Raw genomic sequence first — 26,493 nt, forward strand, 5'->3', positions numbered from 1 at the left:
AATCAAATTCAGCGACAACCACCATCATTCCGTTAATCCCTTTCTTTTCTACCATCGCTTCCCTCGCATCGATTGTCCAGACTGTAATCAAATAATTGATCACATTCACTTTGCTGACAGGAGAGACTTCCTCTCCATCGCGAGATCCGCATCCCAACTTTCTCCATATGAAGTGTTTTTTTGATGCCTATCAAGACAACAATTGTCCACCACATTAAAAACCCTCTCCATTTTTCTCTTTGAAGTCTGAATTGCATCTCCCTAAAGAGAGCCTGATACATTTTTAATGGCCGTTTGTATTCAGATCTTCTGCAGCTCCTTCCCTCAGCAGAAACCCAGAGTGTCTCTCCCTGGTACTTTGGGAGGTTGCAGAAATGGATCCAAAGCTTTGAGCCCGCTGTTGCTCATCTATCATTAATGATGGTCTCACTTTGTTTTCTCCTCGGCTTTTCAAAAGACGGATTATCACATGTTCAAATTCTCGGATTCTGCTGTGCAGATATCTTGTAATCTCGAGGGGCGATGAGACTGTCTGACCTCAGCCTGTTTCTCCCGGTGCGAGACGGGGAAATGAAAATATTCATCCCGATAAAGATGCTCTCATTACCGTTGGTCACTTCCGAGAGTCTTCCAACTTCCTCTGCTAACGACTTTTTCCTCCTCCTCCTCTTCATCCCTTCCAGGTTGGCCTTCGTCATCCGGATCGCGTTGTCTCGCTTCTCTCGGCAGCCTGTTAGACGATCAGCATTGGCATCACGTATCGGTGGAGCGACGAGGGTCTCGTCTCAACCTGACCGTGGACAGACACATCGAGAGGGTTCAGATCCCGGCAGAGTTCAGCCGTTGGGACATCGAGCAGGTCCTGCAGGAAACTCTGCTGCCGCTATCTACCCAACACTGTTTGGATTGAACTCATCCAATTTGTTTCATCCAAATCCAGCTGAGTTTGGGGACGGTCCAGAACCTGGACTCTCAGAAACCGGTCATGTCCAAAAATAACTTCCACGGATGCCTGGAAAACCTGCTGTACAACAACGTCAACCTGATAGAACTGGTCAAGAACAAAGACCAGCAGGTCACCGTGACGGTAAGTTAAACCCAACCAATGGATTGAACGAAGAGTGTAAATTAGATTAAATCACTTATATTTCGCTTCTAGCTCCAGATCAATAACTTGAAACATGAGCTAGATCTTACGCTGATGACCTCACAGTATTCCCATCATTGCACTATTAGAGAATCCTTTTAGAAAGCCCAAATCCAGTATCCAATGGATTCAAAACTCTAAAGACTTTCATCAAAACCCATCCAGAATTATGTGGTCATCCTGCTAACAGACAAACAAGAAAACCAATGCTGGTAAAAACACAATAACCTCAGGGGAGGAAGTGATGAAAATCTGAACTACAAATGTGCTGAAAGAATCCCATAACCCTGGAGTGATGAATAAAAGTCCGAGTGTACATCAAAACACAGGAAAACCAGCGAAAAGGGGAAAGAAAGTCCAGGAAACAGAGACTAGAACATGTTTGATAGAGATGTCAGAAGTACTTTGTGATGCTTCCCACACATTTCGTCAACATAATTCGGTTTGTCCTCAATGGACGTTCATCCTGCAATGTTTTCACAGCTTTCTCTTTGATTCGAGACTCTTAGCGGGGAATCCTTTGGGGGGGGGTTTTTCTGTGACTAATTATTCAGCGCAGTGCTTACATTACCACACATTGATATCGACGTGTTCTCGTGGGTAACGTTTCATCTGGTTTTCAATTATGGGTTTGTTTGTGTGTGTGTGTGTTTGGGGGGGTTTCTTTTTTTATATTGATCGGCCTTCAGTTTTGGCTTGCTATGGATGCCTTTTGCTAAGTGAAGCTACGATAAAAGAGAGCAGACGGCCCTGTAACTCTCGTCGTCTCAGCCATTTGGACCCTGGGATGCTCCGGCGGTCGTGATGAGTAGAATCAGATTAACAGAGAAAGGCTGCGAAGTCTTTCTGCAGGAAGTAATAAATGCTCTCATTATTGTAAAAAGGCTCAGGCAAAAGAGAAAACATGGAGTCCTAGAGAGGATGTTCAGAGATTCACACGCATGGCTGAAGAACTAATAGAGGTAATTTGGCTTTTAAGGTTGTAGCCAGAAGTTATGGTTCCATTTAGCACAGGGACTAAACGACGCTTCCTCCGGGGTGTGAATAAAGAGTGTGAAGGAGGACTGACGAGCCGTCGCCGTAATCCTCCGACCGATGGAGGTTTTAAGATAACTTTTTACTGCGCAATGAGCAGAAGCACGGATTATTGTGCATCACCTTAACTGCCCCACAAAGGGCTTTTAAATGTCATGTGTGTTTCCAGACCATTATAGGATGCCAGACTGACATTCCCAGCAGAGATCCGGAGGGTGATATATATATTCCTGCCACTGCCTTAGCAATGGACCTGTTGGTCTTTATCTCTGACCGCCAAGATTGTCGTGTTTGGTGTTTATTGGGTTTCCTAATTTTATTCTAAGCCATGCTGTCATTATGGAAACACTGGCGCCCCCTTGAAGGAGCCTTACTGATGAGCCCATAGAGGTCACATCCTTACTCCCTCTTCAACTGATTAATATTCATGTTTTATATCATTTTATTCCTCTGGTAATCAGTCTCATCTCCTCTCCATCTCAGGGCGACGTGACCTTCTCTTGTTCTCAGCCGGTTTCTGTCGCCGTGACGTTCCCTGGACCCCAGAGCTTCCTCCAGTTGCCCAAACCAGCGGTTTCCCACCCCAGAGACGTATCTGTGGGGTTCCAGTTCAGGACCTGGAACAAAGCGGGACTCCTGCTCACCTTTGCCCTGCCGCAGGAAGGAGGTGCAGCGTGGTTGTACCTGAGCGAGGCCAGACTCCGGTTGCAGATCCATAAATCTGGCAGGGCGCTGCTGGAGCTCAGCGCAGGTTGGTTCTAATCCTGAACCCGTAACCTCTGCACCTCCAGGTGGTTTTAACACCGCGATGTGCATCAACACAAACATTTCCTTTTCTGTCTGAGTGGATTAATGGTTGTTCGGGTTCTAGGTTCGGCTCTAAATGATGGCCAGTGGCATTCAGTGGAGCTGAACTCCAGACAGGGTCGTCTCAGCATCTCATTGGACGACGGACGAGGCAGCGCTCAGGCCAGCCCTTCGTTTCCTGTCGGCATCGCGGATCAGCTCTTCTTTGGTGGTAAGAGAAGCCGAATTTATGCCTCCTCCCCAGCGTTCAACACCTTGTAGAAGAACTGATTGATTTTCCTTTTTTTTTTAATTTTTAAAAGCACAAAAAACAAATTACAAAATAATCACATTTTGAAGTTCAGACTCAAAAACAATTAATAGTAAGAAAATAATAAACAAACTAAACAAAATATATATGTAATAATAAAATGTGGTTTGTTTACTTTTGCTTTTGTGAAGTATGAATCAATCGAAAATTGGTTTGCTGAACGTTCTGATAAAATTACATTATGAGAAAATGGAAACAGAAAAAGGGAAACTGTTGAACATTAAAAGGAATTCACATCCAAAAATAAATAGCAGCAGGACTTTTAATTCAGATAATTCAGATTTTTCTCTCTTTGGGTTCCAGGATGCCCGGCTGAGGAATGCAGGAACCGCTTTAATGAGTTCCAGGGATGCATGCGTCTCCTGACTCTGGACAACCAGAACGTGGACCTGATCCTGGTGCAGCAGAAGCAACTGGGAGTTTTCAGCAACCTGCAGATCGACATGTGTGGAATCATCGACAGGTCCGTCCAAAAACTGGTTTTAATTTCCTGTGGCTTCGAGCCCCGTCACACCAGCAGCAGCTGTTTGGGCTTTGAGTTCAAGCCCAACGTGGAGGAAGAGATTATGTAGTCCAGGTTCCATCGTCCAATCGAACGCAACCACTCTGCTTAAATTAGGAACTGTTTGTGTCGGAAGTCCCAACAGGACCTATTTTTAGAGGAAGCTTGAATGGATTCATCTGAATAGTTTCTAATCCTCTACATGTGAGCACAATCCAGCATCCAGGAGGGGGATTTGAACACGACTACTGGTGTTCATTGAATCGTGAGCAGTTTGACTATCGGTCAGCCATATTGATGAAGGGACCAGGATTTAAGTAGAACAAGAAAAAGGGGCTCGTTATGAAAATACCTCACATGATTGCACGCATGTGCAGTATAATAGTTCATATGGCATGAATTTGGAATTGATGACATATGAATTACCAGGAGTGGGATTCGAACCCACGAAGGCTTCTGCCCATTGGAACTTAAGTCCAACACCTTAACCACTCGGTCATCCTGGTGACATGCAGGACATGAAAAACTGTCATCATCAGCTTCATACTTCCTCATTGTTGTACATTCATAAATTTCGCCACTGTGACAATAAAGTGGGCAAGACTATCACCAGAAGGCAGGGAGAATAAAAGAAATAAACTTTAACAGACGTCGATGTGAACTGCTCTTCTTCCTTCTTGAATTTGGGTCAAACTTCAAAAGGTTTACCCCTAAAAGTGGTTAAAATCATATCCTTCACCCCCGCCAGGGAGGCCGTTTTCATCACCTTCAGACTCATCAAAGGACGTGAGTAACGCCAGGAAGGGACTCCATTAAATGTTGGTGCAGATCCAAGAGATCAAAACTTATCGAAGCACCGGCGACTGACTCCTACAGAGGTCTCCATTAGTTTAATGGAATCCAGAGATGTAGTTCTGTTCAGATCCTCTGGTGCACTAATGATAGAGTAATGATGAACTTCCTGTCTGGCAGCTCTTTTTTGGGGCTGGCATGGAATTGTGATTCCTTTCATCAGCGTAACATGTAAAAACTACACAACAGATTTCCATGAAACTGAACAGGAAGGTCCAGGAAATATATTTTTGGTGCCGTTATTTCATAAAGAACTAAAGAGAAGCACGTTTTTGTGGCCGAATCAGAGCCTTTTGTCATAAACCTGGAGTTGTGGCCATGAATCACAACCGAATGTAATGTTCAGACATGTTAATGTGCACGTTTGTTCTATGCACCAGCTGGCATCTGCTGTTTTTCATATTTTTTTAGTCCTTCCCTCTTTGTGATTGGCTGCTAGAGTCGAATGTGATAAATGCACTAATGTGATGGTTCGAAAAAATGTCAAGTTACTTTACATAAATGTCGTTTTTAATGGAGTTGCTGCATGGAAAGAGAAATTACGTGTAAAATATTTTAACCAGCAGGTGTGTTTGGGTTTTGCAACCATCTGTACGTCCTTTAGCGATTCAGTTATGTATGATGAGGAGAATGGGAGGCAGGTAATGAGTTTATTGTCCAGCAGGAAATGAACAGGGATACTGCCTGGAATTACCGGAATGATTAAAACAAGGAAGAAAAAAAAAAAAGAAGAGACTATTTCTATATAACAGAAAGAGATTTCAGCCATTTAACCCCTTTGTCCTCTGACTTTTGGGATATTCATTCATGGATTTAATGCAGTTTTTTCATAACTTATGGTGAAATGACAAAAATCCATCATGAGAAGCAGAGGAGATGATGGAGGGCAGAACAAATCATCTGCTGTTCTGGTGTCATGCCAAATAGGAGCAAAATTAACGAGATAATTATGACAATTATAACCCCTCCTCTGGGGCGCAACACACACACACACACATGCACAAACACACACACATCATTTCCAGATAATCTGCTTGAGTGCTTTTGATTAAATATCCCTTTTTCTGCCTTCATCAGACTATTATTCTGCTGAATACAGTAACCGCTCACCGAAGCAATCCTACAAGAAGTTTTCCGAGAAAGACGGAAAAAATACATCCACCATATGTTCCCAGTGTAATCCCGCTAATTGAATTTTGGGCCCAAGGGATATTCTTTACAGTAAAGTCAGGTGGAAAATGGACTCAGAAACGAGGCGTCATACATCAGAGCGGGTTATTAGATCTACGCTGGTGTGTGTTTGTGTGTTTTGAGGTTGTTGCCGATTGCAGAGCGTATTAGCTGAAGGAAACAGTCCATTAAAGAGGTGAAACAGAGGAGCTTCGGTACAAACCGTTTAAAGCTGCTGTTCATTTCCAGGCACGTCCGATTTGTGTTTGATCAGAGGAGGTCAAGCTGTTATTAGTCGGTTCCGACTGAAGTGATTCTAATGAAAGAAAAAGATTTCACTATGGCATACATTTTAGTTCAATGTCTCACAGCTAAATAACCTATTTAGTCTTTGTTTAAAGTCTTGGATTGGTTTGCATTGCGACAGGGCAGACATCTTGATCCCTCTGCTTGAGGATCTGGATTCCTTCATCCGCCGCCGGTTTATTGCGACCGTCTGAAAAAAACGTTCTGTCTGAAGAAAAAGGGAAACGGCTTCTTTTGAATTTTTGGTGTGGTCGGACTAAATTGAGCGCGTGGCTCACAAAGCGCTGCAGGATAGTGCGCTGATGGACCTTGAGATAGGGCTAAAAAGGCTGCTATCTGGCTGCCTCAGGTCTGGGTGTGAATACTGTGTTTGGGTGATTGACATTCCAATAGCTGTAGCCCGTCTGAAAGGAACCCGACCGGTTATCCATCACTGACGGTGCTTTGTTTCACCTGTATGGGAGAAACGGAGCGTCAAAAGCTATCTGTGTTAGCTTTTATGGTTCGTGTGTGTATGTGTGCGCGCGCGCGTGTGTGTGTGTGTGCGTTTGTTTTTACTCACTTATAGGGACTGTAGCCTGACTTTTTGGTCACCCATGGGAATGAATTTTCTAGTGGGGACCTCACTTCAGGTCCACACGGGTACAAACCCCCCATGCTCCTTAAATAGTTTGTAAACACACAACATGTGTGTGTTTGTGTGAGGAATCCATTTCTTGTACTTTAGTTCTGTGTGGAACAAAAACATAACAAATGAGTCGTCGGTCGTTCAGGCTCACACCGACATGAATTTACAGACAATGCTAACCAGCTGACTTCAGACAGAAGCAGCTTCAGGATAAATGAAGGTGAGCTGCACACACACCAACAGAACGACAGGCTGCTGAATCAACGCTTTTCATCCTAACGCTACACAGCTTCTGTGCGGTCATCTGTTTTCTCCAGGATCTCACTGGAATTTGGGCAAACGCTCGCTCAGATTCTGTCAAACAAAGTTCATATGTCAATAGTTTGATGCAGACAGACGTAAATAGACAGTCTCGGCTCCGTAGTCCAGGTTTGATTCTCCAGATTCATCGTAAGAAAATGGATTCTGAGAACAAAAACTGCTTTGGCAGCTTTTTTAAAGCAACAATTTTTTTTTTAAAAAGAGAGAGAGAGAGGTTTATTGGCTTTACTTCCAAAGAAATAAAACCTGTCTCCAAATGAAAAAAAAAGTGTTTTGTCAACATTTTCAAAGAAATGCATGAAAATATGTGTGTATTTCAGGTGTTCTCCCAGTCGCTGCGAACACGGCGGACGCTGCACGCAGTCCTGGACCGTCTTCCACTGCAACTGCTCCGACACCGGCTACAGCGGCGCGACGTGCCACAGTCGTAAGTCTCCCATCAGACACGCATTGGCCCGTACAGTAAGCACCACACCGCCGGCCGCGATTGATCCATTAGAGTCCCGTCAGCAGGTTAGCTCACGCTGGTTCCGTCTGCTTTTAAAGGACCTGTCGGGTCCAGAGCACTCAGATGACAGATGGCAGCTCCCATCGGTCCTCTTCATGTCGTGAGTTATGATGGGACAAAAAAAAGTTGCTGGTGTTTGTTTTCCTTTCTTGTTTTCTTGGAGACTTTTTCAAATAACTTAGCATTCAGGATTTTTTTTCTCCCCCCTCACTGTTGAATATTTATCAAATCTATATGCGTCATCTGATGGACGTTGATGAGACTGCAGCCATAAATAAACATCCAAATGCATCATAAATTAGGAAGCACTCTGAGGCGGATAACTGAAACCTGATTGGGAAATAGTTCCAGGATCCAAACAAAACTGATTGTTGATAATCAGATCTATCAAATGTCAAATGCTATCAACAAAAAAATATAAAATTTGTTTTTATTTTCGCCTGATGCTATAACCGTCCTCTGATGATGATTCTGTAAAAACTACAAAGGAGGACTGAAAACAGAGGAGGTGGGCGGAAGACCAGGGGAGTCGTTATTCCTCAATTTGGATGAATCTTCATGCGGAAATAAAACTTAAGATAATTGTCTTCACTCTGGGCGTGATGCATACATATCAAACGTTACCCATCATCCTCCAGTGTGTGTGATCTTCATCCCCCCTCGGCTCTGGCATGTTGATGCTGATGCGAATCATGCCGACGCTCATCTCATTATTTCTCTCCCAGCCGTGTTCGAGTCGTCCTGTGAGGCCTACAAACACTACGGCAACACGTCGGGACATTTTTATATCGACGTGGACGGCAGCGGACCGATCAAACCACAGCTGGTCTACTGCAACATGACAGGTGACACATCTTCCCATCGTCCCTCAGGATTTCCCGCCGATAAAATGTGCATAATTGTAAAGGATGATGTTTGTGTCATTATGCTTTCATCCCCTTATCTTCCATTCGTTCTCCGTTTCACTTTGTGTTCCTCTCCTGTCCATTCATCTTGCTGTCTGTTTAAGCCTCCCCGTCTTACATCATGATGATGTGGGTTTCATTTTCTACTTTCATCATATCTTTTGCCTTCTATGTTAGAAGTTTTCAATCATTTGCATGATTGTATAAATAGAGAAGACGACCTAAATCCTGTTAACAGATGCTTGTGTTCACGTTGTAAATAAGGGTATCTGCTATAAGTGAACGTATCGGTTCTGTCTGTCCGTCTGCAGAGGAGAACACCTGGATGGTAATCCCGCACAACAACACGGAGCTCACCAGACTCCGACCATCTCCAGGGGGAACCAAGCATTCAGTCCACTTAAACTACTCCGCCGAAGATGAGCAGCTATTGGCCACCATCAGCCAATCAGATTACTGTGAGCAGGAACTAGCCTATCACTGCAGGAAATCCCGCCTCCTCAACACTCCAGGTAAAGTTTCTTACCTAGAGTTTCTGCAGCATTCTGATACATAAATAGAGATTTCACCTGAAGCTTCTCGCCGTTGAATGTTTTAGATGTTTCTATTGTTTGAGGAAAGTTCTTCTGTTTGCAATGACATAAATATATTAATGGAGGGTGGGAGCATGAAATTTTGTTTGTCTTCCGCTCCTCTAATAAAGCGTTGTCATAGAAAAACAGAAGAAAGAACAGATTGAAACATGGCAACACTGTGAAGGCGGTATTTATAGACACGCTTTATATAATTCACTCTGTAGAATTTCTCAGGAGAGGCTCCCGAGGAACCCATGAAATAAAAGCAATGTAGAGGCGTGTTATTGATTTTACTGTAATGAGGGAATGCACTGACCTTTCCTGACCTCGGCTACATCAATGAAACTCCAACAACCAAAATAAATTCACTTTTTAATGCTGCCAATATTTTTAGTTTCCCATGAGAGCAGAATTTTTCTTGCACATTGATGCCTTAATCGGCTTCATAATATCTGTATCTCCTGCTGAACCCATGACCCAACACATGTCGCGTTCCAGAGGGTTCTCCGTTCAGCTGGTGGCTCGGCGGTCCTGGTACCGGTGGAGTCCAGACCTACTGGGGCGGAGCTCAGCCAGGCAGCCAGCAGTGTGCTTGCGGCCTTCGAGGCGACTGTGTGGACCCTCAGCACTACTGCAACTGTGATGCCGACCGCTTGGAGTGGTACTGATTGATCAACACACAATTTAACACTTCACGGGGGGGTTACAAGTAGGACTAGAACCTTCAACCACCACCGATATGCAGATTTGGCCACTGAATCCCAACTTCTTCGTACCAGTTTACACTAAAATAACTTTTTCTGATAGTCGACGGTCGGACGGATCCATCGGATCCATAGTTAAAATAGAGCAGATGAAAGTTTACAGACCTGTTGACCGAGCCTTCGACACACCATCCCTGTTTGACCCACGACTTCAACTGTCAGCAGATCGACTGGGATAAACTGACTTTTTCTAACTTCCTTCGTTTGTAAGGGATCTGGCTTTTGCTTGGCCCCATTTCTATTTCCCCTTATCCAAACTGTTTGTGCAACCCTGACTCTATTTTTACAGACCGGCGCTGCCACTGCTGCTCTTCAATATTTTATCAGACCCACAAAGTGCTGCACACACACTCCTCTAGCACTTCCAGTCCTGGATGTATTTCTGTATACAACTTTCGTCGACTAACAAGCAGATAATCTTAGGCACATAAAGCCGCATGTGGGTGTAAATAAATGGGGGTGTTTTGTTTAGGCAGTCAGGCTGGTGACAGTCAGGATGTTTAGAATTCAGCTGCGGAATAAACAGATTGCACCTTCATACTTTAATGTTTGCATCAGCTGCTACACGTGATGATGTCACCAGGGTGATGAAACATTAAAAAACACAAGCGTGAAAATGATCGACGTTCGTGAAAAGAACAGATTGTCCACATCAACGTCCTTTAAATGTCTCCCCCTGCAGGGCGGAAGACTCTGGGCTCCTCATCCACAAGGAGAGCCTCCCTGTGCGGTCTCTGGTACTGGGCGACATCCAGAGACCTGGGTCAGAGGCTGCCTACAGGGTGGGGTCACTCCGTTGTCATGGAGACAGTAAGTCTGGTTCCATTTGGCTGACATGAGCACTCAGATGAACTCTGACCCGCTCATTGTCTTTCTATGGTGGCGTTTTCCGGTTGCCAGATGTCTCCTAAGTCTTCTGTTTTTCTCAGAGAACTTCTGGAACGCCGCCTTTTTCGACAAAGAGACGTCGTACCTCCACTTCCCTACCTTCCACGGAGAGCTGAGCGCCGACATCTCCTTCCTGTTTAAAACCACCGCTTCCTCTGGCGTGTTCCTGGAAAATCTGGGCATCAAAGACTTCATCCGGATCGAAATGAGCTGTAAGTCAGAGCCGGAGGATAGAATCCTTATAAAAAACGATGGGAACGGATATGTCAGAGTCTTTTAAGCTGACGTTTGAATTAGTTCATTTCTGCAACTTCAGATTATGAAGTATTTTGCCAACTCTTAGGGTCCTAGAGTAAGTCTGAGTATATTTAGGGTGTGTCTAGTGTCTGTTAGGTCTTATAATCTCTGCACAAGGGTTTGTATTTAATCATGGGTGGGTTTTAAATCCATTTAAAGCCACATAGCTATTGAGGAAAAAAGCTCCCTCACAGTTCAGGTCCACACAGTGAAATGGTTTCAGCGTTAAGCAGTCTGCTGCGGTTATTTATAGCTCCAGCTTTTAAACGTTCCACAGTATTTGCTGCAGTGTCATTAAAGCAAACATGGAAAGTTTAAGTGCATTAACTCGCCTGTGGAGACGCATCATCTCCATCGCCTTTAAATAGCAGTAAAACACTGCGGCGGACGTCAGTCCGGGGTTCTGATGGTCGGCGCTTCACTTTCCAACGCCGCCTCTTTCCTTGTCTGCCGCCCGGATGTTTCCAGCATTTTATTCTCCTTCCTTTGACGTGTTTTATTTCGCGGTGGATTCTCGTCCCCAGCAGACCTCGGCTCAGTCACATTGCTGTGGGTAATGTATGGTGGCCCACATGGGACTGAATTGTATTTACAGATCATACATCTGAGTTGAAATGATGCATGAAAAAAAGGGAACCATAACCATTTTTTTCCACATCCTTGTTTTTAACGTCACACTTTTATGAACTCTGAGGCCATTCCAGGCGTGACCCTCCATTAATTCTGCTCTTTCACGCGGCGTCTCGTTGAGATTATGACCGTCATAACAAAGAGGGAGTTATTTACTTTATGGCTACCATGGAAATGAGTCCTGGTATGAGACGTATGTTTATAGCCTGCCATATAAAATACAGCTGCAATACCCAACAAGGTGTCCTTGTATTTCTACGACTGTAATGCTGCAGATGGTATGAGTTTCACCTTTAACAGTGACGTGTCATTATGGGATGGCTGGTACCGACACCTTCAATCAGGTTTCTGATTCTTTTAATGCTCTTTTGTGTTTCTTTACTGTTTTCTTTGCTCCTTTTTGTGTTGTTGGGGGTTTTTTTTGGAATTTGGGGGAAGTCGTGGGATTTAAGGGGACGGAATCTAATACAGGAACGCTGCCGCCTCCTTCCTCGGGGAAATCATCGCCAGCCTGTTTTTCCCGCTCTGAACTGTCCTGTCTCGGCTGAAGCTTCCTCATATTGTTCGGTAACAGTTGGGTTGCGCATGAGAACAATTTCGAAATGGCGCTGCCGGAGGATTCTGGGATATTGTTTCATCTAGTTTTCTACTCCCAGAGCGATGCAACCTCTCCGTCCACAAACATCATAACGCAACGGTGGATCATCGTCTTACATCTGGTACCGCTGGTGGGGAAAACAGACAAGAGGAGAAGTTATGAGGAGTAAATACAGACGTTTAGGTCAGAGGTGAAGACCTGGAGCTGAAACAGGAGCCGGCCGTGGTCCTGGTAGTCCAAGTAGAATAATAGAGATACTATCAAGGTTAAGAAGTAAATTGATAAAGAGTAGATCCTTGACATAAAAATATAGAAATGAAACAGACTGCATAAAACTCCAGAGAGGGCTGGAGGCAATCGTTGGGTTGAGAACATCAATCCTGCATCACATCTGAGACTGGATCTGGTGTTCTGGATCAGGGCTAATCATATCTATTCACACACACCTGATCAATAATTACTGCCAGTTGGGATTAATCGCGTTGCTTGGATTCAGATTAGATTAATTAGATTCTCACTATTTAATTTGTAGTTATATTTGATGTTGGCTCCACAGGTTCTCCTCTAAACACCAGTGGTTCTCCTCTCTTCTCCAGCCTCCTCTCGGGTGCTTTTCTCCTTCGATGTGGGTAACGGTCCGCTGGAGGTCGGCGTGGAGTCCAGCGTCCCGCTGAACGATAACCGGTGGCACCGAGTCCGAGCCGAGAGGAACGTCAAGGAGGCGTTGCTCCGATTGGATGAACTCCCCGCCGCCACGCAGGAAGCTCCCGCTGACGGACACTTCCACCTGCAGCTCAACAGTCAGCTGTTCATAGGTGAGGAGATGATTATAGCCGTCGTTAGCCTCTCTGGTGGTGCATTGAGTGCCCCTGATGATGCATTCAAAGACTTTTCTCCAGCCCCAGGGGATTGAAGACTGTCTCTCTCTGTCTCTATCGTTTGGACACTTTTGCCTTTTGTCTCTCGCCCTCTTTTCTTGTCAACCTGTTCCTGTTTGAGTCCTCATGTCAGCAGCTCCATCAGAAGCTTCACTTGGGTTTTCTTTGTTTCTCCAGGCAGAAAAAACTCCAACTTGAGTTTGGAGTCTGTCTTAAGACTTTGAGACATTCATTGCTTTTGCCTTCATTTGAGTCCATAGGTTTTGTTGAACATTACTGCCGCCAACTGTTGATGGCTGGAACAGCATGCAGTCAGAAACGTTCAACATAGAGGACGAAGTTGCAGAATTTCACAAAAGCTGTCCCAATATTTACCTTAATATAACAAAAAATGCATCTATCTGAACTATGTTAATACTGTCGCATTCTATTGGCTGACAGCTGCCGAGTCAGCACATCTGTTACAAGGGGCTCCAGCTTCTTTATCCACAGTTTGAGCTTAATAGACCGATCCAAGTCCCCAGACATAGGCCAGACACAGACTCTATAAGGAACATAAGGGTTCTGCTCAAAGAGCCGAATGGCCACCGGCCAATCGGTGCTGAGTATCAACAACTGAGTCAGCGGTTTCTGTTTGAGGAAAGAGGGTGAGTAATGGTTTGATTTGTTCTTGAAATGAACGGCAGAATTTATCTGTTTGACCTGCAGGAGACAAACCCAAACAAATATTGATGAACTTGAATATTGATCAATCTGCTGAGGTCATCGTCTGGGTCAAACTCATGGACCGATGTTTGAAACGGTTCTTTCATAACCCCTCATCTTGTAATAAACCCCAACAATACTCTATAAACATGTTTTTGATTGGATACTTGATGTATTTATTAGATTTTGACACGCAATGCATTCATGTTCTTCTGCTGTGAGCTTTACTGCCATCTGTGAATTCCATAACTGTGTTTACGAACCTTAATTATTCCGTGCAGATTTGGAGGCCGAGTTACCTTCCCATTAATACCCGTCCTTATTGCCTCACACTGACGCATGAACTGCAGGATTGCTTTTCAGGCGTCTTTATCGCCCAATATTCAAAAGTGTAAAATATCTGCATGCAGCAGTTTCAGTTGAAAGGTGTTTTTTTTTTTTGCATTCATAGCCAGCAACATTTCACATCACCTGCTGTATTGCCTGGTTTGGACAGATAAGCAGGAGTTTATTGGCGTTGCATTGAGTTCCTCATTGGACAAGATAATTCTGTTTGTACGGATATCGTTCCACAGTCAACCTGATGGAATTCCAGGATTTTGGGGTAAAATTGCGGACTTATTTTCATGGAAGCTATACAGAATTATAAAACTGCAAATTCTATCATATAGAACACTTGGGTTTGGTCCCAGCAAGAAGCTGGAACTGAAAATCCATGCAAAATAAGTAAACCAGCTGAGCTAACAGCATGTGGCTAATTAGCAAGAGCCGTGAGGTAGCTGATTAGCAGCGTGGTTCTCCAGGTGAGGCGCTGCTACCGCCGCCCTCATCAGTAACCTGGTGGTGCAGGTTGGCCAACGCCGCCTTAAGCAATCATAAAAAGGTGATAATTCGCTGCATGTCAAACATCTGGTGCTCTCCTCAGGACATGCATCTGAAAACGTCTTCAGCAAACCCTGGTTTCGTCTCGTCTCCTTGCTTTCTGCTGGACTTTGTGTTTCCAGTCGCCCACTTCTCCTGTGATTGTTTTCCCATTCTCTTGTATTTTAGGTTTCTCTCTCAGTGGGATCTTCATGTCATCGTCTTGTTAGAGACGAGTTTAAAATTCAGACTGATATCGAAAGGTATCGCTGATGCCTGTTTGGAGTTTCTGGGTTTGATCTTTGCTTTAATCTCCGCCCCACAGAAACCTCATTATCCTGTTGGAGAACTTTTTACGCTCCCAGACTTCATTCCTCCTCACTTCTGTGCTTTTTTAGCTGAAGCTGCACTGCTGGATGTTTGGTTAAAGGTCTGAACGAGCAATGCATAGATGTTCTGTTTGCATAGCTGAGCAGTCGGTGACCAGAATGTCTGGATGTGAAGTGTCTGGTGGTCCAATCACAGTCAGCCACACTTAAATCTAATGAACAGTGTCTTATTTCAGCTAAATCTTGGGTTGGGGTTGGAGAGAACCAGTCAGATGACACTGATTTATCCAGAAAAAATGGAAATGGAGATCCAAAAAAAAAGTTTTTCAGCAAAAAAAAAAAAAAGAAAGAAAGAAATGCCGACACTTCTGAAGTCTGAGGATAAAAAACGATTTCAGTGGGTGATCTTTGCAGAAGTGACACTTGCTCTGCTGTCTTCATGTGAAGCTGAGATTCGCCGCCCTCAGGGTAGCAATCCTAACATAAAATCTGAGGTGCGGGGTAATAAAAGTGATGGAATGGGAAGGAAATGTGGCTTCCTGGTTTGTTCTGGGACGACGTGATGCAAACGGAGCTAAAGACAGCTGATGAAAGCCAACTCTCCACCGGCAGCGTGTTGCCTCATTGCCTGTCATCGTCGTGTCGGTTTAGGGGAAGCGATGACAGTTTTTTGTGGGAATCGCAACTAAACCCACCCTTTGCCTTGCAGGCGGCACAGCATCCAGACAGAAGGGCTTCCGCGGCTGCATTCGCTCTTTGCAGCTGAATGGCGCCACCCTGGACCTGGAGGAGAGGGCGAGGATCACCCCCGGGGTGCGACCCGGCTGCCCAGGTCACTGCAGCAGCTATGGATCCTTCTGCCGGAACCGGGGCCGCTGCGTGGAGCGAGCCAACGGCTTCCGGTGCGACTGCAGCCTGTCGGCGTACGCCGGAGTCTTCTGCCACACAGGTGATGAAGGCGGAGTCACGCGTCACCAATGGCTGGATTGGTGCTTTTAGGGGCGGCGACGTAATGGGAGTAAACCACTTCAACAAAGCAGCGTCCAAACCCACAAAATAAAGTTTAGAGACAGAGATTAATTGATTTAGAACTCCCAAATTAATGCGATAAATTTCAGCGTCCTTGAGCGCCCCCCATCTCCATACATGTTATTCCTCTTTCGCCCAAACGTTAATGGCGACTTAAACCTCCTTTGCTCATGAAGACGTCGTAGAACAAGCCTTCCAATGTCGTCTCTAGTCGTTGTTCAGAACCGTCGCCTCGTGTTTGTGCTCCTGGTTAAAAGGTTAAGAATCCTCTCCAGCTCCTGTCGACCTTTAGCCGCGCCGAACGCTGATGAAGTGCTTAGCCTCCACGTAGCATCAAAAGGTTCCTCGCTGTTTATTCAGTGGCCTGTATTTAAGTCCTTCATTTGTTGCACCGTTCACTGGAAAACAACTTACAAATAAACCACATCAGCACGCCGAGGCGCCGGCGTTTAATTGCAGCGCTTTGTGAGATATCGAATGGAGGCGACCGCGTTTGAAAATGTCAGCAAACAGAGCTGAATCTGTTCTGTTGTGTGTAATAAGCAGAAGTCTCAGACTTGTTTATGTGCTGCCAATATCTTACCTAGCTAAATAACCCTGAGCCATTAATTATAATGCGGAAAGTGAAAAGTTAGTGCAAATATATTAACTGCTCTCTGTTTGGGAAACAATTATTCTCTTGTTGGCAATCCGGAGTAATTAATCACGTGGAGGAAAAACAAAAGAGATGCGGCAAATTGAGACAAATGCTGGTCGCGCAGGATGAAAAGTCGATGAACTCCATCGATAGACCTGAAGAAACATCTGCTGTTAGAGATTCAAACGACTCCTGAGGAAGTTTAGTTTGAAAACCCTGAAACGGACCGACGTTAGCATCATTCAGTAGCGTTCTGTCTGCACTTCCGTCCTCCAGAGGTGTCGGCCAGCTTCGGGCCGGAGACGTCCGTCAGCTACGCCTTCAAGGAGCCGTCGGAGCTGATCCAGAACGGCAGCGCCGTGCCGTCGTCCATCCACTCCGACGTGACGCTGAGGGGGGAGAACGTCTCCCTCAGCTTCAGGACCAGCCAGAGTCCGGCGCTGCTGTTCTACGTCAGCTCCTACCAGCGGGAGTACCTGGCGCTGCTGATCAACAAGCACGGTGAGGAGGCTTTTATTCTGAAGGAACAGCATGGTTTCCTGTCTGCAAACTTTTTCCGATATATAATTTTTAACTTCTCTGATGGGGGGGCTGGGGTCAGTTTGCAATAGAAAAACTGTGACGATCGCGGGAGTGCCTCAACATTTATTGTCTGGTACTGTTCAGGGGGCCGTTCTAAATGTGGAGACGGGCCACATCCGGCCCGCGGGCCGAACTTTGGGGTCCACTGCTTTAAATCGTCTTTTTCACACTTCTTCCTGACTTTCTCACCCCTCCTCCCCCACAGTAAATTTTATCCTCTGAGTTTCTCCTTTCTCTGGCGTGATTCTGACATTTTCAATCGTAACATCACAACTTCCTTTCTGACAGGAAGTTGTGTCAGCTCCATTCCACTGAGGAACGTTGGGTTGCAGAGGAACTATTTTCTTTCCGCATCACCATGCAGAAGGAGGTGTTCTTCCACTTACGGATGAGAGGCTAGCTAATGATGTCATCAACGTTTGCGTACCAACAGCAGCTCTTGACTGGCGTAGTGATACGGCGAAGCGACTGAGACAGAAAATAGTTCCTGCATAAACTGTTTGCTGCTTCTCCATCCGAACATCAAGACGCCAGACTCTCCTTTCTGACATCTCAACTCCTCTAAATTACTTCCCTCCTCCCAGCCTCTCATCTCGCCTCTCCTTCCTGTCATCTTCCCCTGACAGCTCTTCCTCCTTCCTCTTCCTCCTCCTCCTCCTCCTCCTCCTCCGCCCCAGCTTTACCAGATCTATCAGGATCTGTCAGATCTTTCCTCTCTGGACCCCATCAGCCTCCACCCGGTCCGGCTGGGGTGTTTTCATCCGGCTGGTCTTATCTCTGAGTCCTGACACTGAGGGAAGAACTTTAGCCGGATGCTAATAGCTGGCAGACCAGAACGCCTGAATGAAACAGCAGAAAACTTGCTGACGTGTTTCACAAACTTTTTTTATGTTGTGGTTTCTTTTTAAGTGTAGTTGGAGGAATTTAATTTCGCATTTTTGCCGCGCAGGAGTCAAATAAAATCAGCACTTTCCTGCTAGATTAGCTGTAAATGGATTTTTCCTGGTTTTAATGACGCTGACGGACAGAAGGGCGTTAAGGGCTTCACACGGGCCGCGGCGCCGTCAGGTAAAAGCACTCGCGCTGAAGTGTCCAATTAAATCCTTGAGAGCTCTGTTGTTCTGCTGCTCTTAAAGCTCTTAAGCCAAAAGACAGAAACTCAACCACTTAAAGCCAAGAATGATTATTATTATTCTGAGAACGACGACCTGGATGAAGCTCTCAAAGCAGATTCCTTCTTCATTAAGAAGATGTTATAATAAAATAATAAAGTATAAAAAAAAAAAAAAGAACACCAAGAATCCTAATAATTAAATGTTCTTTCTGGGGATTAGTTAGCACACTTGAAAAGTGATGTTTGAAGGACAGTGTGTGATTTCAATCTATAAAACCCAAAGGCACCAAATGTCTTAATAAACCTCCAACTATTAGAACTGGTTTTGTTATTGATGAGGGATTAAAAGTTAATCCTGTAACTACGACAAACTTTGGCGTCACGTTGATCGTGTGTGTCCATGTGTGTGTAGATAAACTGGAGGTGAGGTACAGGCTGGACGGCAGCAGAGACGCCCAGGTGTTGAGGAGCAGTGGGCGGAGTCTATCTGATGGTCATCTCCATCACGTTTCCATCAGGCGGCTGCTGGACTCCGTTTCCGTCCAGGTAAAAACTTAAATGAAACGGTGTCCAAAAAAAATCTCCAAAGTTTAGATGTTTGTAATCTGACATCAAAAGCTTTTGACATTTTAAGAACTAAATAATGGCAGTAAAGTTAAACGTACCGAAATATGTTCAAGTTTAATTTCTTAAAGTTAATAAATTGTTTCAGGTGGATGAAAATGCAAGAGAAGACTTCAACCTGACGTCGGATGGAGAATTCAACGCCATCAAGTCCCTGGTGTTGGGCAAAGTTCAAGGTTCGTGCCGAGGTGGAGAAAGGGTTAATGGCGTAGACTTGGGTTTTTATTGGTTGAGGCAAAAAGCAGGAAATAAAATTTCCAACCCTGTCACGTCATCATGTGACCGTCCTACCCCCTTTCAAACCAGAGGAGGTGGAGTTTCAGCTCAGAAAGTGTACTTCCTGTCGTTTCCTGGCGACCATCAGTCAGGCTGATGGATGTGGGAGGTGACGGAGCGTCGGCTTCCTGCTGCTCTCAGAGGCGTGAGGATGTGTTTTTGGTGAAAACAGTCACCTCCGTCATCCGAACAGACACGGACGCAGCTGCTAACAGCTGGACGACGGCTTTTACAGCTGCTGTTTACGCAGATGAAGAGGAGGGATGAAGAGATTCCAGTCGGTGATGGGAGGAGGTGGAGAGAGAACATCTGGGTCGGATGATGGATGCTGGTCGTCGACGAGATGCTGAGGGTGTTTGTTTCTGACTTAATTGAGTCATCGGTAACGACTGGATCGGTTTAATATCTGGAACATATCACACTCTTTGTCCTCATGTGTCCCCCCAGAAGCGGATCTGGATCCGGACCTGACCCGGTTGGCATCTCTGGGCTTCAGCGGTTGCCTGTCGGTGGTCCGCTTTAACGCCATCAGCCCCCTGAAAGCCGCCCTGCTCCACCCGGACTCCAGCCCCGTCGTCATCACCGGGCCGTTACGTCGGTCCGGCTGCGGATCCTCGGCTTCGGCCAATCCCTACGCAGCAGAGAACACGCCCCACCTGTCAGGTAAGCGTCTGGTTAGATCAGTCTGAACTGTTTGATGACCTTTCTTTTTTTTTTTACCTGTGGAGCAGGTTTTTTCACAGCTGTTTGTCTAGTTGACATCCAGATCCGCTCTACTTATATTATATATATAGAGTCTTTGAGTACTTCCTGTCTCTCCATTACAACAGTAAGCTTGTTTAATGGGCGAGTTATGCTTAAACTGGACGTAAACTCTGAGTTAAACCAATGGGAGTTGACAGCAGATCGTTTTCTCATACAGAAAAAATTAAATTCAAAATTTTTAAAAAAGTGAACTTCATTTTATGTCCAGTTTTAAGTTTTATCCTTGGGTATTTCTGTATTCTGGGTTCACATTTTCTAGTTTACTCATTTTCTTTCGTCTTTCTATGATGATGATGTTCTGATCTCACCTCTTGTTCTATCCTTTTACTTGTATGTATTTTAATTGTCATTTAAATTTTTTCTATTTCCCTCTGTGCCCTTTGGTTTGTTTTCTCCTCCATCTTCCTCCTCTTCCTCCTCTTCTTCTGTCTTCTGTAGATCAGTCGGGTTCGGTGGGCTCAGGTCAGCCTTTAGTCAATGCCATCAGGACCGACTCGGCTCTGATTGGAGGTACCCAACCGTTTCACCCTGAAACCACCTTCATCAATCAAATGTTACTGAATTTAGTTGATTTTGTGTAAAAAATGTGCAAAGTTTAAAAGAAAAGGCAAAAATGTAAGTCTTAGAATGACATCTTAGAACGACCCAAAGTGGAATGTATTCAGTCTGCAACTACAGCCGCTCTGGAAAAGTCTTACGGATGGAGACGCTTCACCCAACTTTCCATTAGTGGGATAGAATTTAAATTTGGGTGAATTTAAAGCACCAGATGTTTACGATGAGCCAAACAAGACTCCATTAAACTTCTGTCAAACTTTGTTCCTCTGCCAGCACAGATTGATCTGAACTCAAGACTGAAAAGGTTTGATCTATAACCGTGCAAATAGATAAGATGAGACAGAAAAGTCCATTAAAGCCGCCTCGAGCACAAAAGGCATCGCACCTAATTAAACCTGCTTGCAGGAGTGACTTGCAGATTGGAAAACTTTTATCTTAAAATATGTGGCCTCTTTATAATGTTGGATTACATTGATTTCAGGGGTATTTTTGGACCTCCGGTTAATTGAAACCTGCCCTCTAAATCTCAATGTGCTCAACGGAGTCTAAAAGTCCAGATTGTAAATTAAGCTTCTTGTACGGGACAAAGATAACTTTTCAAAGCATCGTTCTCACCTTTGCAGGTGTCATCGCCGTGGTGATCTTCGTGATCGTGGCCGGTTTGGTGATCACCGCCAGAATCCTCTACCGGAGAAAAGAGACGTACCGGAACCAGGAAGTGAAGGGCGTCAAACCGGAGGACGGCCCAGATTGTCCCTTCAACAACCAGGGAGACTCGTCCCCGAACGCCTCCGGGGAAAACACCAAGGAGTATTTCATCTGACCTTAGACCCCATGAAGAAGGCTGCAGAGCAGGGCGTGTCCTGCCACGCCCCAGGACTTCATTCAGCCAATCAGAGACTTCCCTGGCACAAGGGTTTCTGATACGTACGGAGGCAAAATAATCCGTTGCTGGACTTATGTTTATCCTGTAAATGTTCAAATTATGTAAATGTTTCATTGACGACTTTGTGAGGATCTCTGGTGAATGTCACCGAAACGGCTATCAAGGAAGTTTGGCGACTTCCAAAAAGTGGAGGAAAGTGGGGTTTTTTGCATAATTTGGGAAAATGTCAAACGTGAAGAACCCTTAATTCTGACTCAAACCACATTTCATGGAGTTCTTTCTCATCCCATTCCTGGTCCTTCAGCCAGTTTCATTGTAAAGGCATCCAGTTGTTTGTTCGTAACCAAACCAACAAGCCAACCATCCAACAAACCAACAAACAAAGGGGAACGTCTCATTTCCTGCATCAAATACCCAACTGGATCAATCCTCAGTTGGGTACGGACTCCTGCCAAGTTCTTCTAAACATCTACGGACGATAAGTTTGACCCAGAAGATCTTGAGCTCCAACTATCTGACCGATTCGTGGCTTTACCAACACCAACATGGTAACACCTCCATCTGGATTAAAACTGAAACCCAAAGTGAAGGTTTGACATCCGAGAGGAGAGTCCAACTCGTTCGCCATTGACGATAAATCCTCTTGGCGTTGCTTCTCCCTTCGCCTCCATTCCAACCAGGTTTCTCCTTCCTGCTGGGAGCTTCAGTCTCCCGGCTCCAAAAAAACATCTTGAGGAGTTTAACAGCCTGACTGACTGAATCTGTCACTTTGAGATGCTAATCTGCTTCCGTCTGACAGGTGGATGGTGGCTTGATGGGAAATGAAGAGCGACTGTCGAGCGCGCGAGGATGACATGAAAACAGCCGTTAAGATACGAACGCCGAGACCGAAGGAACTCCCCCTCCGCGTGTGAAAGCCGCTCCTGATTGGACGGGAAGCAGAAACAGCAGCTGTTTATCACCATCTCTGAGACTCCACAGCACAGATGGGATTTTAATAACAAAAGTTGCATAAAGAAAAGTTAAACTTCATCTTTTTACAGCACAAAAGCCCACAGCTGATGGAGGGCGGTGTTTTTCTTTCACTAGTGTTAAGCTGAGAGCCTCAACACTCTTTAGACGAGTTTGTTTCTGTTCCTCCAATCAGAAACAGGCAAAAGAAACGCATCAAAACTGGTTTCACTTTGTAGGGAAACTAAAAAATTCTTGCCCCAAACGTCGTTTTTTGGACTTTCATTATCAGAAATGTTCTGCGGTTGCCATGGTGAATGGTTGGCAATGTTAACAAATAATGTGCTGGTGATTGGTGGGTAACTGTGATGTCATCGAGTGATTAAATCATCTTGTTTGGCTACAAAAAGTTTCTGTTAAAAAAAAATAAAACTGTCTTTTCCAGTGATCGAGCGATTTTTATTCGGCGGATTCGAACGCCGATCTGTTCGCGGATGTCCTGATGGGAAATGTCTCCTTTCAAAGAAATTTAAATTTAACATTTAGATATAAATTCACTTAAATTTAAATTGGGAAAGATTAAGATCAGCTGATCAAATCTCCTTCTCCTTCCTGGGACTCGGAACTTGGGGCAACTTGTCTGTAAATGTGATCAGAATGTGCAGGAAGTTATTCTTCCTGCTGGAGCCCCCCCACCCCACCCCCTCATCAAATCGACCCCACATTCACAGCGACGCAGAATGAATCTGTTATTGTTGCCTTCGCTGGAGGAATCAGCAGACGTCCGGGGTTTGAAGTCCGAGGAATCGCCAAACATCGCTCACAATTTATGCACCCAGAGGGAAAAAACCTGCCGGTGATGAATTAAACATAACAGCAGGTAAAACTGTATTAGTGCGTGTCGGAGGAGCATGAATAATGTATTTGCAAATGGATCTATTTCAAGAGCTTTTCTGCGCTCATTTGCGTGTTTACACCGAGCGGAGCGGCGGCGGAGCCGGCGGCTGCGGTTTCATTTCCCCAAAGGGCCACATTTGGCCCCGGCTGAAATTCACATATGTGGGAGAAGAAGTGTTGGATTGTGGGGGTGAAAAAAAACAAAAAAAAACACCGAGATGAATAAATGAAAGCAAGGCTCTAAACTGAAGACGCAGGATGTCGTTTTGTCAGAGGATTTGTTCTGAAAAGGATTTCAGGAAGAAGAAAACAACGTGACGAGCTGCTGACTGTCTGCAGCAGGAGGCAGCCGGAGGTTTTATAAGCGTCTGATTGGTTCTTCATTGATCAACGGTCATGTGATTCACCTGGGGCGCCACCGGTCGTCATGTCTCATCTGATCCACCTGAGACTCGTGTGGAAGTTAAAGAAGAGACGCAAATAATGAATCTGACTTTTTAATACCAATCAAGCGCGATCAGAAACAGGAAAAGACTTCCTGTTGCAAAAAACTAAAGTTATTTATAATGCAGTAGAGATGAATGAGTTATTTTTGAGATAACTCACATGTTAGCTGTTTATTATCTGTTATAAATCACTTTAAAACATTCTCAACGTGGAACAGGTGCGTCACCGGATGGACCTGATCGCACACAGGGCCCAATTCTTTGACCCTGTGTGCGATAACAGCCCACCTTTATCAATATAAAGTTGAACTATCACACATTTTTAATTCCTCCTGGGGGGGCCTGAACCCTTTAGAGTGCGTCGATGTTTCCAGGCTCTTTAAATCCTGTTTGTCCACACAGCTGTTGCTTCTTCTTCTTTCTCCATCTCGTCCAGATGGAAACCAATCACGCTCCTGCCGCCGGTCGGTCCTCTCAGGTGAGACCGTTGATTTCCCAGGAGCCCCACATCTCTCCGGCGCCGGCCTTTTGCTATTCAGTTCCTCAGACTGCCCCCCCCTCCATACCAAAACACATCAATCAGGACCGGATGATTGGAGAACACAAGCAGGAGGCGTACCAAACTGATTATACAGGGAGGACAGAGAATAGCATTATTATTATTATTAAAGCTAAATAGGCCATACACGAGGGGGGGACTGGAACCAAAGCCAGCCTACAGGGGGGGGGGGCGCAAATAGAGACAGGAATCAGGGATTAAGGTGGTAATGAGAGATTATACAGGAATGATTGGGTAGACTAAATGCATGGGGGGGTGCAGGTATATCATTAAACTGTCATTGATGCAGGCATACATAACGTCTAAGAACCACATCAGGTATTATACAATGATTTAGGAGAGCCAGAATGAAGGAAAACGGTTCCAATTAAAAGACGTGGGTGTTACACGCAAGGCATTATGGGAAGGATCGGATATTTAAGAAGCCTTAACCAGGAGGAGTTAGGAGATGATGATGGTGTTTCTGCCCTCGTGCACATAAAAACCTCTTTGGGACTGATGGGTACGGGTGGGAACAGGTGGGAGCAGGTGAGAACAGGTGGGAACAGGTGAGAACAGGTGGGAACAGGTGAGAACAGGTGGGAACAGATGTGATCAGGTGAGAACATGTGAGAACAGGTGAGAACAGGTGAGAACAGATGTGATCAGGTGAGAACATGTGAGAACAGGTGAGAACATGATTCCATCATAACATATCCTACAATAAGCAGGAGGAAATTATGATAGGCCACACCTGTGGATTATCTCAGGAAATGTCACAGATTTAGACAGATTTGTGAACGATATTTGAGGGAAATGATTATTTTATGTATGTAGGAATTTGCACCTGCATTCATTTAACTCTTAACATGATTTATTGTGTGGGAATTAACTTCTGCGACCTTACGAAACTGCAATCCATGTTTATTAGAAAACAAATATTCAACAAAACGCAATTTGGAATTCAAATGTAGAAAACCGTTAAATTAATAGCGAGTTTTTAATGTATAATAATTAAAGCCAAAATGAAAAGGTCAGTGAATAATTGGTTTTGTTGCTGCTGCCGCTGAATGCTGGAGGTTTTATTTTACGACTTTAACATTCACAACTCTGCAAGCCTGACCATCTGAAATATTCCCTCGTCTTAGGGGTTGGGGTCACCCTGCTCTGAACCCCACGTTAGATTTAAGGAACATACAAATATTCACTTCAATTAATTGGTTTTCTTGCAGAAGTATTTTAATTTGAAGGAGTAGAAGTTGTGGTCTGACTGGACTGGATGTTGCCAAACTAACTCATTATCACTCTGTTGGAAGAGACGCATGAGGATGAAGTGGTGGTGGTGGTTGGGGGGGGGGATCAGAGGACGGAGGGTCAAAGCTGAGGGCCGTCGCTTGAAGACGAGTGAAGGAGGTGTCTGAGGATGGAAGGAGGTCTGAGGAGGAGAGGCTAATGAGCCGGAGTGCTGAAGCAGGACAGCAGGAAGCTGTTTCCTCTCCCCGCTGCTAATGACTTCCACTGAAGAATGACACGCTCGCTTTATTTATTAAAGGCTCCGACTCTGACGAAAGGTTTCCATTAAGGACTTCCACCGATGTTCACTAACGACTCCTACAAGGACTTCCACTGCAGAGTTGTTCTGACAAACTCCTAATGTCTTTTTAATGATGTTTACCAATAACTTCAACTAAAGTCCTTCAATCCTTCCTTCTTTTTTTTTTTTTTAGAATGGGGGGGGTTAATTGTCTTCAGGTTTTTGTTTTGTGTTGGGGGTTTTTTTTTAGGGGGGAGTGCAGATGTCAAAACTCACGTGTCAAACTCAAGGACCGGGGGCCAAATGTGGCCCTCCACATCATTGTATGTGGCCCACGAGAGCATAAAAGGTCAGAGTGTCTAAAAATAAATAGGTCAAAAGTGTGCTTTGACCAAAAACTATATTTCCCACAATGCAGTAATTTAACCCATTTTAACTTTGACTAAAACATTTGAACATAGTTAATGTCCTTACTTGTGTTCGATGTTATTTTTTCTTATTCTCAAGAATAATTTGACCTTTGATTGATGGAGTTCTGTGGGTTTAATAATTAACCTGACAAATTAAAAGGATTTATGTTATAGAGAAACAAACAAACATGTTTTTTCGTGTAACTGTAATGTTTGTAACTTGAATAAGT

General features: G+C 44.7%; 1 protein-coding gene and 1 non-coding gene across 3 annotated transcripts in view; one reads left to right on the forward strand and one right to left on the reverse strand.

Moving 5' to 3' along the window:
- LOC137611931 (contactin-associated protein-like 4) overlaps window positions 1-22,833 on the forward strand; it is a 56,877-nt gene extending 34,044 nt beyond the window's left edge. The window contains exons 6-24 of one of the 2 annotated variants that reach the window (XM_068340107.1): window positions 684-859; window positions 941-1,087; window positions 2,666-2,933; window positions 3,054-3,200; window positions 3,603-3,762; window positions 7,399-7,505; window positions 8,312-8,431; window positions 8,803-9,003; window positions 9,565-9,727; window positions 10,513-10,640; window positions 10,760-10,930; window positions 12,840-13,058; window positions 15,726-15,965; window positions 16,959-17,183; window positions 18,791-18,924; window positions 19,091-19,178; window positions 19,726-19,941; window positions 20,482-20,553; window positions 21,225-22,833. In XM_068340107.1, coding sequence (XP_068196208.1) covers window positions 684-859; window positions 941-1,087; window positions 2,666-2,933; window positions 3,054-3,200; window positions 3,603-3,762; window positions 7,399-7,505; window positions 8,312-8,431; window positions 8,803-9,003; window positions 9,565-9,727; window positions 10,513-10,640; window positions 10,760-10,930; window positions 12,840-13,058; window positions 15,726-15,965; window positions 16,959-17,183; window positions 18,791-18,924; window positions 19,091-19,178; window positions 19,726-19,941; window positions 20,482-20,553; window positions 21,225-21,424 — 3,182 coding nt within the window. In that variant the 3' untranslated portion in view covers window positions 21,425-22,833. The remainder of the gene's footprint in view (window positions 1-683; window positions 860-940; window positions 1,088-2,665; window positions 2,934-3,053; window positions 3,201-3,602; window positions 3,763-7,398; window positions 7,506-8,311; window positions 8,432-8,802; window positions 9,004-9,564; window positions 9,728-10,512; window positions 10,641-10,759; window positions 10,931-12,839; window positions 13,059-15,725; window positions 15,966-16,958; window positions 17,184-18,790; window positions 18,925-19,090; window positions 19,179-19,725; window positions 19,942-20,481; window positions 20,554-21,224) is intronic. The other variant, XM_068340106.1, reaches the window with a different exon arrangement.
- Window positions 4,225-4,307, reverse strand: trnal-uaa (transfer RNA leucine (anticodon UAA)). Its single transcript has one exon. It is a non-coding gene; the product is annotated as a tRNA-Leu (tRNA).
- Window positions 22,834-26,493: the final 3,660 nt, after the last annotated feature.

Source organism: Antennarius striatus, chromosome 18, assembly GCF_040054535.1.
Source record: "Antennarius striatus isolate MH-2024 chromosome 18, ASM4005453v1, whole genome shotgun sequence".
Lineage (NCBI taxonomy): Eukaryota > Metazoa > Chordata > Actinopteri > Lophiiformes > Antennariidae > Antennarius > Antennarius striatus.